Genomic DNA, 16,373 nt, shown 5'->3' with positions numbered 1-16,373 from the left:
AGAACATGAGCAGCTTACATAAACAGCGCTTCAGAGTTACCCTGCGTGTGGGCTGCACACCGAGGGGGGAGCAGGGAGCCGGCATCCCCCTCCCTCCTTTTTATTTTTTATTTTTTTTTAATTTTTTTCCCCTTTCTTTTTTTTTTTCTTCCCCCCCCCCCTTCCCTTCTCCTCCAAACCGAACAGCTTCTCCTTGTGGGGGAACGGCAACGCGAGAGAGAGAGAAAGAGAGAGAGAAGAGAAATGACTCAAGTGTTTTGTAACTTGTCACATTCGAAGCTGCAATTTTGGAGGCAGGAAGGAGCGATCCAAAATAGGCTCCCCAGCCCCGGCTTGTATAACCCAGATCCCCCGTCCCCTCCCTCCGTGGGGGGAACGAGATGGTGGGGACTTTTCTGCCGCAGATTGGCAGCTGGAAAGAGGCAGGCGGGCTCGGGGCTGCTGCGGGGCGGGGGAGCGCAGGAAGAGCCCCCAAATTGGGAAAAATTACTCATCCGTGTGCGGAAGGCTCCTGTGCTGGTGGGGAGGCACCGGGGAAGATGCTGCAGGGGAGGATGCTCCGGGGAAGGGGGAGGATGCTCTGGGGAAGATGCTCACGCTCGGAGCTCCACGGAAAGCTCCCCAGGATGCCGTCCCGTGCCCGAGATGATGCTGGGGAGGCGCAGCCGGAGCTGGAGAGCAGCAAGGAGCAGGTTTTCCTGCGAAATTGGGCACGCTGGTGGCCGTTTCTTAGCCCTCATAAAGGCACCAAGAACCCCTGGTGCCCTAAATCTCACCAAGAGCAGGCGCAGCACGTGGACTGGTGCGCACAGCTGCACCCACAGCTACCCCAGCACGGTCAGAGCAGAGATCAGCCCCCGATTAATTATTATCCGAGATCCCCCCCCCCAAAAAAAAACTCCTTTTTCAACCCACGAGTGTCCGCAGGAGCCTGCCTCATGCGATAAACCCTCCTGCCCACCCAAAGCACCGCTAATGTCTTCTGAAAAAGTCAAGCCGGGTCCTTGGGGGAGCAGGAGGCTCAATAAAAGTGACACGGCTCCTCGGGGCTCATTGATCTGCCATCGACCGTGCTGGTGGCGCGGACTCGGAGGAGCCCCAGATGAGCTTTGGCACCCGTTTTGTGGGGGCAGCGCTTCCCAGGGGGCTCCTCAAAAAAAATTAAATGGGTGGGAGGTCGAAAGGAGGGGAGGGAAGGGCTCGGCTGCCCCTTTTGCTCCTGTCACCCTGCTGCCCACGCGCTGCAGGACGGCACACGCTGGGAAAAGCCCAATCACCGGGTAGGGAGACAAAAAAAAATGTTATTTTAGCTAAATTCATCCGCTTCCATGATGCAGCCCAGCTTTGCAAACCCCAAAACCTCTCCACTTTATGACAAACCCACCCGCCGGGTGCATCACTGCAAATTTCGGATTACCGGGTTAAAAAACCCGCGGTGCCCTGCAACAGCAGGGACTTGCCCGTGCATCACGGAGACAAAAAGGCAAATTCCTGACTCCTTGGCCAGTGCACGATCCGACGCTGCTTGGGACGATCCCACACAGCCCCCGGCATGTCCCGGCTCCGTGCACGGGCTCCGATCCTAAGACAGACCCGGGTGATTCAACACCAAGTATACATCTGCAGGAGCAACACAATTATCTCCCGGAGTTAAGCGTTGACGGATAGAAGTTTTAATTACCAAACCTTTTCATCCTCCCCCACGCACGCCAAAAAAAAAAAAAAAAAAAAAAAAAAAAAGTATATTTTCTGGCATGTTTATTTAATAATAATAAAATATGATCAAATTATATGTTAGTGGAATAAGAGCTCTGTGTGTGTAAAAGCACGAGATGAGCTGAAGTCTGGTTTGTCACCGGCGCTGAAGATGCGAGCTCCTGTGATCTCTGCGAGGAGCTGGGGGCTTTGGGCAGGGTGGCATTTCTTCCCCTTGCAGATTGACAGCCCCCCCCTCTTGCCACACATGTCCCCTTCTCTTGATTTACCCCGAAAGCGAGCGCAAGCCGGCTGCCTTAATTGCCACGGACAGGGCCAAAGGGTGCCCCTGTCACCCATCAGGATCATTTAGGGCTTGGGATGCGCCCAACTCCCATGGGGAACGCCAGGCAGGCCTCGGTGCTCATATCAGCCTTCATTTCATCCCGGCCCCAACACCGTTGTCTCGTTAACGTGCCGGCACCGTGCCCTAACATCGCCTGGTCCCCTGCCACCAGGATGCGACCCCCATGGGGACACGGGGACGCAGCCCGGAGCTCCCCAACCCCTTGGCACCATCACTTTGCATCCCCCTTTTTTCCCTTTCCACCTTTCAGCCCGCAAAGTGAGCTCCAGCAGGAATATTTCCCCCTTCCCACCCCCCACCCCCCCACCTCGGAAATTCGCAGCCAACCTGCTAATGAGTCTTTGTGAACCTTGTGCCTTCTTACCTCTAATTTTACAGCCTGCTAGGATTTGAGCTCTGTGGACAGCCTCACATTTGGTTTCGAATTATAGGCTGAGTGGCTGTTCTCTCCTATTATTGTGCTGTCAATCTCGTATTAGCACATTATAATATGGTACACTGAATGCATCTGTTCTGTATATCACAAGTCCTAATTGTCATTTGTTGAATCACTTTGTCTTATATGATTGTTAAGCAATTATTTCATCCAAAGCGGCTTAAACTTTGATTACTGTATAGTGTTTACGGGGATCAAAGTAAAACCATCAGCTGCTTCAAACATTTTGCAGCGGAAACAGGCACGAGTGTCTGTCCTAGACGCGCTCGGATGCCAATACATAAGCAAGGAGGAGAGCAGACTTGGTGACCTGTGGGTTCGAGCCATCTCTCCAGCCATCCCTCTGCCTGAAGGGCAGCGCTATTTGTCCGGGGTGCTTAAACGTCCAGCAGACGTGGAGGTAAGGAACCAGATGCGAAGCGACAGCTCTGCCAGGCTCGCTCACGCGCCGATGCTCTCATCCCGCGTGGCACCGGCTGTCCCAGCGGTCCCCCTGCGGTGGGGCAGCGCTAACACCCCACACATCCCACGGGGGATGCTCTGCTGGAGCGGCTCCTGCTCCTTAAAACGCAAAGAAACGGAGCAGCGGCTCGCTCAGAGGTGCACGGCGGGGGCTGCACCCTCACCCAGCTCTTCTCCACCAAATCCCACGGAGGCAGAAGCCTCCGCAGCCTGCCAGCCCCCTGCTCCTTGGGTGGGCAGGGGACGGGGCTCACGCAGGGTGGAAAAACATCTCTGGTTTTGCTCCCCTCGCGCTCCAGCCCTCAAAGGGCACCCGGGTAGCTTGGGGGGGCTTCGCCCCACCGCTGCGGAGCTCTGAAGTCGGGTGCTGGTAGGGGCCAGGCGCCATCCCAGGGCCTGGGAACCCAAAGCAGCCACAGCAGGGAGGGGTTCGCCACCAGGGGCTTGGGCTAATCCCCAGAATATCTGGCTGACAGCATGGGGAAGGAATGTTAGCCCATTGTTTAAGTAGCCCGGACAGGATCGAGAGGAAAAAAAAGAAAAAAAAAGGAAAAAAAAAAAAAAAAGAAACAAAACGCTGGTGGCTCCTTAACCCCAGCTGGTTCCATGAGCCAGCGAGGATGCACAAACTGTCAAGAATATTCTGCTTAAAACCGTCTCCTTTAATGAGACTTGAATTTAACCTGAGCACCGCTCAAAAGCCCCCTCTCGCAGCCAGCTGCAAATCACGGCTTGACACAACTAGAGCACATCCCAATTAGGAGATTAAGCAGACGTTCTCCTCCTTTTGTTAAAGGCTAATGAATTTACTCGTACCACTAATTCTCCAAATAATGGGCCCCGGACCCTAGAGCGCAGAAACCTTTATAAATCAGGACCGGCCCCCAACAGGCCACCAGATGTTCACAAAAGAGGGAGAGTCTCAGAAGCAGAACGAGGACTTTGCCACGGGCTCCGGGCTCTTGGGGGAGGCTCTGTGCTTCTTGCCCCTCACCCTAAACACCGCCACCACCATCCCCAGTGCCACCAGGGTGCAGGACATCACCACGGTCCCAGTCCCAGAGCACCCCATGGGTGCTGCTTGTAGGTTTGGGCAAAGAGCAGGAGGTGCTGCTGCACAGCACATCACCCCACGGCTCGCGCAGCTTCTCCTGCTTCTTTTTCAACTCCTTCTGCCATGGAAATAGTTTTAAAGAAATAAAATACTACGAAGTGTACAGTTCTTTAGAGAGAAAAGGAAGAGGTGGTGATCATTTGGCTGCAGAAAATTGGCTGGCAGATGTCACCAGGTAGGCATGGGCAGGAGAGGGCTCTTGCAAAAACAGCTCCAGCTTAAAAAGTTCTGGTTTGAGTAGGAACGGTGAGAAAAGTGCTTTATTTCCAAGCTGTCCAGGAGATGCTTGCTGAACCAGCTTCACAGCCCAGCCTGAATCCACAACAAGGATTTGTTTGACCTCAGACTGCTGGGTAAGGCAAAGAGTTAACCAAACCGAGAGCTTCAAAGCTCCAAAGTTTTGCCCAGCTCCGTGCAAGCTTCACCTCCATCACTGCTCACCCACCTCCAGAGCAAGCTGAGCCTTCGTTCCCCTTAATCCAGAGAGGAAGCCCTGCAATTCCTCACACCTAGCCCCAAAAGAAACCTGAGGAAGTTGTCAAATGCTGTGACGAGCAGGTAAAAGGTAGCGCCGCACACCGCGGCTTGGGAACACTGCTGCGGGCAAATTGCTTTTTAACAAGCAGACAACTTCTATCAATAGCATCTACCGTATGTTTTTATAAAGTGCAGAAATATGTTTTTAAAAGGCCAGTAAATAAAGTTCCTATCGATTTGATCTCAAGCATAATCTGTTTTTCTGTCTGCCACCAACAGTGGTAATAAAACAGAATCATGTAATACGGCATTTCGGCTAATGCGACCATACATCACGGCAGGGGCTGCGTGCTCGCCGGCGATCTATCATTTTCTATTGGGATTGCTTAGCTGCAGAATTTATAAACCTTCCCCCAAATTGATGCAATGTCCAATTTTCTTTTCCAATTTATTTTTGGTTGAGCGAAGCAATATTGAGGCAGGACAAGGAGGGCGCATTTCCCGTCTCTCCAGATGTTGCGCGCTCCCGGGGAAGGGGCTGACAGCAGCTCCTCCACTGGGTTTTTGGGAAGATGCCACCCCCAGCCACCAGATGCTTTTGTCACCACGGTCAGCATTTGCTCCCCATCGTCTCCCTGCAGTGGCAGATAAAAGCTGCATGGGGTTAACACCACAACTGATGCTCGCGGAGCTCCCCAGGAGTATCCCTGGCACCACCAGGCAGCATCTCGCACGCATCCAGACCCCTGCAGCATGGGGAAGGATCAACAGGTCGCTGTGCCCCAGCACAAGCACGTGGTGGCAGGACAGATGCCCCGTTCCACCCCATTTTCGAGGTTTCCACCCTCCACCAGGGAGCTCCAAGGCACAGCTGGGTTCCCTGGCTGCGAGCAGAGGCTTTGAGCGCAGGCGCAGCGAGACGTGGTCCCACCAGACCCAGGACAAGGATGGGAAATGTCCCGTCCCCCCCCCACCAGTTTGGGAAACACAAGTATTTCCAGAGAGGAAAAACACTCCGCATTCGGCTTTTTTTTGTGGTTGTTTTTTTCCTCGAAGAGACAAAGTGTTCTAAAGAAAGCAGACACTTCCTACACGAGTTTTCATACCCTGAACCCGAGTTTTCCGCCACCGGTTTTGAGGGAAGGAGCTCAGGCAGCCCTTGGTGCTTGCCCAGTCCTCACCAGCTCCCCCAGGGGATCCTCGGTCACTTGAACAAAGGTTTCCCGTTCGCACCCAGGAATGGGAAGAGCTTCCTGACCTCGGGATCCCTATCACAACCCCATCACCCTTGCATGCCCTGGTGGGAGACACATCTCTGTCCTGCCCACTTCAGGGCGATTTGGGGGGCAGTGGGAATTACCCCCAAAGCACCTCGAGCTATAAAAATCATCCTCACAGATTCAGGAGAAAGGCAGAGATGTGTGTATTCGATATATGCATATTCCTAGAGAAAACCCAAAGCAATCCAGCGCATCTCACAGAAAACGCTGCTCACCCCCCCGGCGTGCACGTTGCAGAAACCAGGCACAGCCCAAGCATGCGGAGCCGGGGCTGGGTTAGGGCCAGGGGAGGGGAAAATAAACGTAAAACCGAAGGAAGCAGCAGGGCCCGTGTCCTCAGATGCCACCTGAACGCGCGATGCACCGAGCTGTCTCGGAAGGAACCCGTGCCAAAGGCGCCGCTGAGCCAAGCCGCCAGCCCCTGCAGCGGGCACCCACCCACCACCTGGGGCCAGCCCAAAATAAGCACCCACGAGGAGCCCGAGCCCCACGGCCGGTCCCCATTGCTCGTTTGCTCTCCGGGGGGGGGGGAAAAAATAAAAATAAATAAATAAAACTAAAAGGAGGACTGGCTCCATCCCTGCGAAGCTCCCAACTGCTGGGAAGCGGCGCCCAAGTGACGGATGGTTTCTGTGCGGCATCCTCTGCCAGGCTTTTTTTTTTTTTTCTCCCCATATTTTGAATAATCAGACATCTTTAAGGGAAAGTTCTGCTTCGAGCCATGTGATCGACAGGGGGAAGAGGCTTTCCAGCCCGCGCTGAAGCAGCCAGAGAAACGGATCCTGAACACTTCGAGGAAATCCAAGCCGCGTGAGAGCCGAGGTCCTCCCGTCTCGCTGCGGCTGCTGGAGCTGTAGCAGGGATCAGGGTGCTAGGGGGGACCCCAGCAGGGATGGATTTGGGCACAGGTCCCTGCAGGACGATGCCCCCAGCCCCAAACCATGGCACGATGCCACCGTGTGCCCCCACGAGCCCGTGGTCCCCAAGGGATGCAGGTGGCACCGCGACGCACGGTGCATTCATCCGGAGGGTCCTGTGCCCTTACCCAGGGAGGATCTCGGGGTACAGCACCCAAGGGTGCCCGGCATCCCCTTGTCCAGTGCTCCCAGTGCTCCCAGTCCCAGCCGTGCCGAGCTCGAGAAGTTCAATGGTGCCATCTCGTGGCCCCGTGCGCGCACGGCAGCGCACCAGAAGCGCTCAGCACCATCGCATTAACCCTGCCCGCACACGGGGTAAATCCTGCACCGGCCGGATAGTTAATTAATAAATAATAATTAATTAACCTGGCTGAGCTCCTCCAGGAACGCACAAGGACATGCGGAGAGCAGCTGGGAGTGGAAACACCGAGCCACAGCACGCCAGTTTGTGTTTAAAAAGCTCACAAAGTGCTATGTAGTAGCAAAAACTATGCAAAAACAGTAAAATAGAGTTAAATTTCACCCGCACCTCAGCCCCAGCCCCAAACCCTGAAGCAATGGGGAAGCATAGGAAAAAAGTTTAAAGTCTCCTCTAATTTTGGGAAGGGATTTGGAGAGCAAAATGCAAGCCCTGAGAGCAGCACCGGGACCCCCAGCCCAGCACTCACCTTGTCAGCCCGTGGGTAGCACACCCGGGGGCTGCCCCACTCCCTGCTGATGCGCCAGCGGTACTGGTGGCACTGGGGGATGTAGGAGCAGCCCACGTCACCCAGCTGTGGGTAGACGACTTCTAAATCACCCCTGGGGAGAGAAAAGGAGAGGGGAGCAGGATTAGTGCCGCTCCCCAGCCGGGCTGGGGGTGCAGTGAGGGGCAGGAGGTGCTGGATCCAACCTGCTGCTGCCATGGGTGCACAAAACCTGCTCTGACCAGGGGGCTGCCTCTTCTCCCACCTCCCCCCAGCAGCAATAAAACAACTCGAAACGCCTGTGAGGGCTCAGCACAGCTCAGCGGGTTCCCAGTGTTTAAAGTCATGGCCTGTTTATCTCAACCCAAGGCTTGAAGGCAGAGCAGGAGAACAAGGATCCCTGAAGCCTGGGCTCCCCATCAGCTGGCACGAGCCATTTGGACCCCAAACCCCTTCTCCCACTTACATCATGAGCAGGGAAAAGCCTCCAGTGGGTTTTGGGCACAGATATCACAATAACGAGGTGCCTTGACATGGTACAGGCAGGAGGGGGCATTAAATCCTGCACACCCAGAGGCTGCCAAGCACCTGCACAGGGCTGGCCCAAGAGGTTGATGGTTCAAATTAAGGTTCTTTTATTCCACCTGTGTTAATCTAGAAGTTTACCTAAGCTGCATGACATTTTGGGAGCATTTTGGGTACCTGGGAAGCAGCAGGAGGGGTGTTTGTAAGGCAGGAGGTCCTGGTAAGCCACCACGTCCTACAACCCACAGGCACCTCCGAGGGACATTTGGTACCAAAACACCCAAAAAGGGGCACGTGAGGTGCTTTTTCAGCTCACACCAGCCCAGCTGGAGCGGCAGCACCAACCCCAGGAGCGAGAACCTCCTTTTCCCTTACCCAGCCTCTGCAACCCTTTACACCCTGCAGGCCGGGTTTGAGGTCCGTGGGGTGTCCCTTTCCAGCTCTTTCCCTCCCCAAAAGCAGCCCCGTTCCTCTGAAGCTCCCTGCAGAAGCCGTTTTTCATCCCAGTTGTGTAAGGCACTGCAGGCAGCACCGAGGGGTGACCAAGGGCACCGAGATCTCAGCTTGCATCAAACATCAGGCACCGCTCTGCTCTGGCCCAGTTTCCCAGCGAAAGGAAGAGCTCAGCCAGTATTTATAGCCCTGGCGAGGGGGATACTGGAATTAACTGTCCCTGTCCTGGGGGCTGACGTGTGACCGGCTGCACGGGGCTGGGGACACTTTGGGCACAAGCGCTCACCTGCAGAACTCGCTGTCCGGGCTGCTGAGGGTCTGGAAGAAGCAAGTGTGCGAGGGCTCATCCGGCCACGGTGCCTGTGCCCCCCAGGCAGTGGTGCCCAGCAGGCTGGCAGCCAGCAGCACAGCACCCAGCAGCTCCATCCTGCCCTGTGGGGACCGAGGGAGGGACAGGATCAGTCCCACGGGCGCCCAGCACCACCGCAGGGTCCCCACCGCCACGCTCCGGTTCGTCCCTCCCTCTCCAGGTGAAGCACGCCCAGTTTACAGGTTATTTTTCCCAGTTCTACCAGTTCCAAGTCGTTAATCCCAATTATATCTGACGCAGTTTCCTGCTTTTGTGCCAGGGAGCATGGAGCCCCCAGCGAGACCCCAACTCAGAGGGACCCCACGCACAGAAGCCACCCCCACAGCGCTTATGGCACCGCACCAAGTGCCCGGCGCCAGCCCTGCTGCTCTCCCTCGGGTGCTGTAACACGATGGAAAAGAGGAAAAGCCAGAAAAAGGCTTGGCCACGGTCAAACCAAGCCCTGGGGTTGGGGAGATGAGGTTCATACACCCGCACCCCTTCCCAATGGGTGCTGCAGGCAGGCGCCCACCCCTGGGTGCTGGATGCGCCTCCCCGGAGCCAGGGCTGGGGTTGCCACGGAGATGGGAGGAGGGGAAGCAGGGACTGGAATCGGGGTGAAACAGCCCAGAAATGGGGATCCCGCCCCGTTGAGGAGCACAGAAGCAGGCAGTGGGGTTTCACCCCACCGATCCCATAACCATTTCCAGGTCCCCCATGGGTTTGCGTCCTCGCCTGGCCCAGACCCCGCACCCTGGTGGCTCCCCGGCTGACCAGAGGGGATGCGACCCAAGCACTTGCAGCAGCCGATTTTCTCCATTGCCTAATCGCTTCTGGATGAGGCACACACCAAAAAAAAATTCCCCTGTCAGCTGGGAATAGGTATTAACACCGCGCCGTGTCATTATATAATGAAGCACCAGCACGCAGAGCAAACACGGGGAAGCGCCAGCACCGCTGTCATTACGGAGAGGAAAAAAGCACTGGGCTTAACTAATTAGGAGCATTAACATATTGGGAATGGTCTGGAGGTTTAGGGGCGAGCGGCTCCCCGTTCCCACGCTACAAGATGGGCAAACCCCATAATTACAGCCCGCAGCCTGCAAACAGGCTCACGTGAGCCGCTCCTCTCCCAGCAGCGCTGCTTTGCATGAGTCAGGGTGCCAGAAGTGGGGTTTACATCCTCACACACGCTCCCAAAACCCCGGGGGGGGTCACCAGAGTCCCGATCCCAGCTCGGCCAGCTCTGATCTTGGTTCATAAAGCTGTCCTTGTTCCCTACCCAAAGCAAACGGGGTGGGCAGCACCCAAAGGTGCACGTCTCCAGCGGTGCTGAGGACCCCGGGCTCACCCAGGGGCATCCTGGCGATGCGTGCACGGGGCCTGTTAATAATTACAAAAAAAAAATCTGTCACAAATTAATTACTTAGGAAAGCAGGGCTTCCCTAGAAAGCCACCAGCTCGGCTGCAAGTTGTCAGGAAGGAAGCAGAAAATTTTTGTCCTGTGCAATTCTGATGTGGACGGGCACAGGGGGGTCGCCTGGAGAGCTGCAGACACAGGCAGGGGATGCACAGGGTTGAAGGAGACTCCCCCATCAGATTTTTCACCTTTTTTACTTAAGCACGGAGCTGGCAGGAGGCTCGCACCCAGCTCTCAGGGCACAGGGAGCAGCAGAGCTTTGCAATCATCTGCTGAATTTGGTCACTTTGCTGGCGTTTCTTTGGGAAACCCCAATAATAGAAAAGGGCAGCAATGGGATGAGCCTTGCAGAGGCCAAACAAGGGTATCATACGATATTTTTTTTTAGCCTGGGGGCAGGGAGAAGCCTTTCACAGAGGCAATATCAGCCTCTTGCAGCTGGAGATCTCCCGAGAGAGGATCGTCACCAAACGGGATCGGCACGGGAGGGTTCGCTGATAGACGAGGAGCGGAGAGCTCCCCGGGGAGAAAACCCCAGGGGAGCAGCAGCAGCCTCGGGTAGCATCCCACATCAAACGAGCACGGCTTTCTCTCTAAAAGCTGTTTGCAGAGCAGAGATCCCGTGCCCAGCCCCGTGGAACAAACCCCAGCACCGGGGGAATAAAACCCACGGGGGAAAATCGGAGGCGCAGAGCCCACAGCTCCCACCTGCTGCTCCTGCAAGGGGAAACAACCCCTGGGCTGCTGGATTTTCTACGGACACGCACAGGAGAGGCTGATCCCACTCGTTCCACTGCCAGGTTGGGGGCACAGCACCCCTAAACCCACACCGGGGATGGGTTGGCATCCACCAGCACCGATTTTCTCAGAGCCTGCCTGGGAAAACGCAGCAGTGCCAGGTCAGGCACCCAGCAGGGCTCGGTCCCTGCAGCCTGAAGGGCTTGCACATCCCCTCAAAGAGCTTCTACATCCCCTCAAAGGGCTTGGACATCCCCTCGAAGGGCTTTGCACGTCCTCTTTCCTGCCCAAGCAGAGCAGGGCTGCAGGAATCCCGTCCTTCCAGCTGCTGCAGCAAACCTTTCTGCCCAGGGCTGGCACCCACGAGACATTCCTTCCTCTTTAAGAGGCTTTTCACTTTTTTTTCTTGCAAAGCCCTCATTAAAAAGGACCACAGCAGAACCTTCTCCCGGTCCTCTGAGCGGCCACAACCTCCCCCCTCCAGCAGCAGCAGAGGTTTCCTCTTCGGTGGCTGCTCAGAAGAGGCTCGCAGCAGCGCCGGCTGCTTTCGTTTTGCAGAACTGCCTCGTGCACAACAACTTCCAGCAGGAAATCATGTTAAAAAAAAAAAAAAAAAAAAGCCAAAAAACAACATTTAAGGCAGGCAGCAGGTCCAACCAGTGACTTTTATTTTTTTATTTTTGCCCTGGGAAGCCCAAGGAGGCCGAGTGCTGCCTGAACTTGCTGCAGCCACTTTGGTTACTCGGAGGGAGATGACAAATAATATAAATATTTCCAGCAGACCCAGTCCATTTGTCTCCCCAAAGCCTTTCGTCCTTGACAAAGCTAAGACCCAGGTAGGAAATCATCCTCTGCTACTTAATATTAATGATAAAAAGGCTTTTATTGGAAGGAAAATGGCTTGGGGGGAGAAGGAAGGCTGCAAAAACTGCAGGGAAGCACTTGGAAAGCCAAAGCCCCTGTGTTGGGAGCCAGGTGACACATGGGGTGCCCCACAGGGCCACAAAACGAAGGGTTTTGGAGAAAATAAAGCAATATTCTGCCCCCAGCATGGATGGTGCTGAGTCCCCAGCCCAGCAGGGCTCCCCTAACTTTGCGTTTTTAGCACAAAAAGCATCTCCAAACCAGGATTTCCCCCCCAAGTGCCCCCGGTCAGGATGAATTCTGCTAGGACCAGGAATTGTTTGCGAGCTCCGGAGTTCCCCGTGCGGGCTGTGGGCTTCCTGGAGGTGCTGGTTTAACATTAACCCGTGCCACCCACGGCCTGCCCGCTTCACCCAGCCCCACGCAGAGCTGGGGGATCTCTCAGCCTCGCTTTACCTGTAGCATTTTTCATTAATTAACCACGTTTATTTCTCATTAATTAACCACGTCTCTCACCAGAGAAGTGTTCCCGTGAGCTTTGCCCTAATGCTCACGCACAGATTTTTGCGCTGCACAGGCAAAGGCTTCTCTGTGCAGTAAGGGGCTCGTTGCACACCCACCAAGACCCCCCGAGCACCTGAGATTTGCATTAAAAAAAAACATTTCTGCAGTCAAATCCTGACCAAAACCTGATGTTTGGTGCAGTAGGACACAGAAAGCTTGGCAGACCCGGTGGCCAGGGGAATTCCCTCAGGCCGGTGGTGCAGGAAGCCCGTTTTCCAGATATTTCCCTCCGTGGCACGCAAAATAAAAGGAAACCAACCCACATCCTCTCCCCGTTTGCAGCCTCCTGCCATGCCCTAACCACATCGTGCCTCTTATCTCCCCTTGCTGTGCCTCTTATCTCCCCTCGTAGGTGCTGCCCACTCGCTTTCCCCATGCGTGGCCAACCCGTGGCCCCTTGCAGGGAGCACAACCACATCCCCATCCCTGCACCAACCCCAAAAATTGATTTTCTCCCCCAGAACGTGAGCCAGCAGCACCCTCACCACGGGTTTTGCAAAGCTTGGGGACAGGGCCACCCCCCTCTGCACCCCATCCCCGGCACCTGGGCACCCACCTCACCAAAATAAAATAAAATAAAATAAAATGAAATTTCCAAAACCTGGTTTTTGGGGAGGGTGGCGGGGTGGCTGTGGCACACCCAGCTCGCAGGGGGGGTGACCTTGGAGCCGTGCGGCCCCGTGCGTGCTCGCAGCACCGCGCACCCACCTGGCACAGCCCCGCCGGCCACGGCGGGCACCTTGTGACTGCACCCGAGCCGCAGCCCTCCCCGGAGCAGCTCGGCTATTTTGGGAGCCGAGTTTTGCATTTGACCTACATTGAGCAGTCACAAGGCAGGCGCGGAGCCGTGCAGCAGCTCCAGCAGCTCCGCGGGGCCCTGGGGTGCCGGCAAAAACCCAGCAGAGCCCCAGCCCCCTGCACCCACATCCACAGGGTGCTGCGGTCCAGCTGGGGGCTGCTCCTCCCTCTAATTCCAGGCTCCATTTTAAGGACAAATCCTTAAATTTCAGGCTCAGCTCCCCAGGTTGGGGACCTTTCCCATCTCCCGGAGCTGGGGGATGCTGCTGAGCATCACTTTTTAAACGCCGGCAGCAGCAAAAGCATTGAGAAACCCTCAGGTGTGGCCTCTCCTGGAGCTGCCACCCATGCTCCCCGGGGACTTTGCGTGGGAACCCGGGCCACGGAGGTGTCACCAGCAGCCGGGTGTCCTCCCCTTGCTGTCCTCCTTCCCCTGGGCACCGCACAGCCTGGCAGGAAGGCGCGTGGATGCCCCACGCCTCACAGGACACCCTAATTGTGATTACAGCCCTTTAGGGATGCCGGCCACAAAACAAACCCTGCCCTGAGCTCCTGAGCCGGGTGATGCTCGTGGGAAAGCCCTGGGGCAGCAGCTTAATGAGGAGCTGGGGCTGCGGGGAGGTGCAGGCTCTGCTCTGACTCAGGGCAGGTTGATCCCAACCCCACAAGCGAGCCAGGGCTTGGGGGGGGGGACCCAGCCGCCCCCCCCGTGCCCAGAGACCTGCGTGGGATTGAGGCCAGCTGGGCAGGGCATCTATAAATATCCCCGTGTCAGATTCAGCCACACGTGGCTCTCCCTTTTGCTTTTTTTTTCCTCCTTTTTCTCCAATCTCTGCAGCCCAAAACGAAGGGGAGTGCAGCCCAGACCTTAAATTTTAAGGTTGTGCAGACGCAGGGGGACACGAACTGCTTAAACGGGCCCAAATCCCCGGCGTGGACGCACTGAGAGCAGATTAACCTGGGCATCAACAGGCGATCGAGTGACACTGAACTGGCTTAACCCTTCCCCAGATGGGTTTAGCTGCTCTACCCCGGGGGGCTCGGGCAGATTTAATCAAACAGAGCTTTCTTGGAGAGCCCTGAGCCCCCGTCACAGCTCCAGGATGTCCCCAAACCCAGTTTGGGGACATGATGGGAACCCCCCAGGCCATTCCCAGCTCCCCCCAGGCACTCAGCCCCCTTATTTTGCAGGGTACCTCCAGGTGACCCCAATTTCCTGCTCCCCCCATGCTAATAGGGGCAACACAGCCCCTACAGCTACCCCCCTAGAGGCTGCTAAGCAAGAGGAAAAGCAGCCCAGCACCCCCAGCACCCTTCAAACCCCCCTTTTTGTCCCCACCTACCCCTCCTTGTGCCGCCGTGTCCCCTTTCCCAGAGCGGCCAGAGCCTGGCAGAGCCCCAGCCCTGCTGTCCAGCCCCTTGGCAGGGCTGACCCCAAAACCCTGCAAAGCTTTACACCCCCCCCGGGACGAGCCTCCCAGTTGGGGTACGAGTTAATCCCACAGCCTGCAGAGCACCTGAGCTGCACAGGGGCAGCAGCAGTGCTCTGGGCTCAGTGACCCGGCAATGTCACGGAGTTTTGGGCACAAAATCGGGCACGAAACCCCCGCTGCTTCCCTTTCTAGCAGGAGGCAGAGCGAGCCTCCCGTGAGAACATAGCGCTGGCGTGAGCCAGCCCCGGGTGACAGCAGCAGAAGCGCCTGGGGCACAGCAGCATCTCGAGCAGGAGGTGAGGAAACACCTGCAGAGCCAAAAAAAAACCACCGTGCGCACCAGGAGCAGCAGCGCGCTCCCCACGCTGCCCCTAAATCGACGCCTGCACGCAGCAGTCTCCACGCAAGGAGCTCCGATCCCATGAAGGGGATCAAGCTGAGTGCTTCTGGGTCTCTCCCAAGCCCCCCCGGTGCCTCCTGGCCCTTTTTGGAGCCCTCCTGCTGCCCAGCAGCTCCCTGCTTTCCCATTGACTCACCGCCTGGGCGCACTGACTCACCTCTCCGCCGCCTCTCCTTTCCGTGGCCCGTGGCCGTTTCCCTGGCCCCTGGGTTCCCATTGACTCACGGGCGCTTCTCCAAAGCTCATCCTCTCCTTTCCATTCCCATCCCAGTCCCTCGGCCTCATCCCAGCCCGGTATCCACCTTCCTTCTGGCCAGCACCGTGCCACCAGCACCGCTGATGTGCTTGGAGACCATCCCACTGCAGCCCTCAATGATCCCAAATATCCACTTGCATGCGTGTGCCATTCCTAAGGCTGAGGGGAGATTTTAGGGGGATTTCCCCACCTTTCTCCCCCTGGGTGGGTTTTCTTTGGGGAAATAGCATGTGGTTTGCAGAATTTAGGTCTAATTAATTGGTCTTAACGTCCCTCCATGCGCCTCTCCACCTGCGTGCTCCGGCTCCAATGTGGAAATATAGGAAGGAGCCTGAAAGATTATGGAAAAATATTGGGGAAAATGGGAAAATTTGCACTTTTTCTCTCTGGAAAATGTGGGGGAAAACGGGAAACGTTGCACTTTTCTCTCTGGTTCGCTCTCAGGCAGCGGGGTGAGCACAGGTCCCGGCGTGTGCCGTGCGCCGGGCGCGCCCGGAGCGGTGGCCCCAGAGTGGAAAATTCCTGCCGGCGGAGCGGGATTGTGGCTCAACAGGTTTCTTAGTCCCGGCCCCTCGCAGTTGTGTCAGTGCAAAAACTCATCCCTAGGGCATTTGTTCGGATCACATGGGCGAGAGTATAAAAATGGTCCCTACCTGCACCGGGCCAGCTAGCAGCCAGGGAGAGCCGGGGCACAGCCACCAGCGCCCGCCCGCCCGCAGGTAACCGCCATCCGTGCGTCTGTCCGTCCCTCTGTCCGTCCGTCCTGCCTTCCCTAAGCTTTTGCCAGGGCCTGATCCCGTAGCAGCAATGGGGTTTGGCCAGGCCGAGGTTTTTTTTTTTTCTTGGGGAGGATGTAAAAGGGTTGGAGAGGGCTGCGGGGAGCGGGGGTGGTTTGCGCCATGGGGGTGGGTTTGGGTTGGGGTCAAGGTTAGGGTTGGGGTCAAGGTTAGGGTTAGGTTTAGGGTTAAGTTTAGGGTTAAGGTTCAGTTTAGGGTCGGATTTGGGGTTGAGGTTGGGTTTAGGGTTAAGGTTAGGATTAGGTTTAGGAATAGGGTTAGGGGTAGGAGTAGGGTTAGGGTTAGGTGCCACCACCTCCTGCAGTCCCGCCAGGGGTCTCTGGGACCCCAGAAGTTTTCCCC

The 16,373-nt window shown here is 56.4% G+C and overlaps 1 protein-coding gene across 1 annotated transcript in view; it reads right to left on the bottom strand.

Moving 5' to 3' along the window:
- The window catches only part of PEBP4 (phosphatidylethanolamine binding protein 4), a 63,125-nt gene extending 47,080 nt beyond the window's left edge, over positions 1–16,045 (bottom strand). The window contains exons 1-3 of the mRNA XM_084499648.1: positions 15,888–16,045; positions 8,699–8,844; positions 7,417–7,549 (exon numbers count right to left, since the gene is read on the bottom strand). Of these exons, the coding sequence (XP_084355774.1) occupies positions 7,417–7,549; positions 8,699–8,838 (273 nt within the window). The 5' untranslated portion in view covers positions 8,839–8,844; positions 15,888–16,045. The remainder of the gene's footprint in view (positions 1–7,416; positions 7,550–8,698; positions 8,845–15,887) is intronic.
- Between the last annotated feature and the right edge of the window lie 328 nt (positions 16,046–16,373).

Source organism: Aythya ferina (assembly GCF_964211825.1).
Source record: "Aythya ferina genome assembly, chromosome: 27".
Taxonomy (NCBI): domain Eukaryota; kingdom Metazoa; phylum Chordata; class Aves; order Anseriformes; family Anatidae; genus Aythya; species Aythya ferina.
This window is presented reverse-complemented; position numbering and strand designations above follow the sequence as displayed.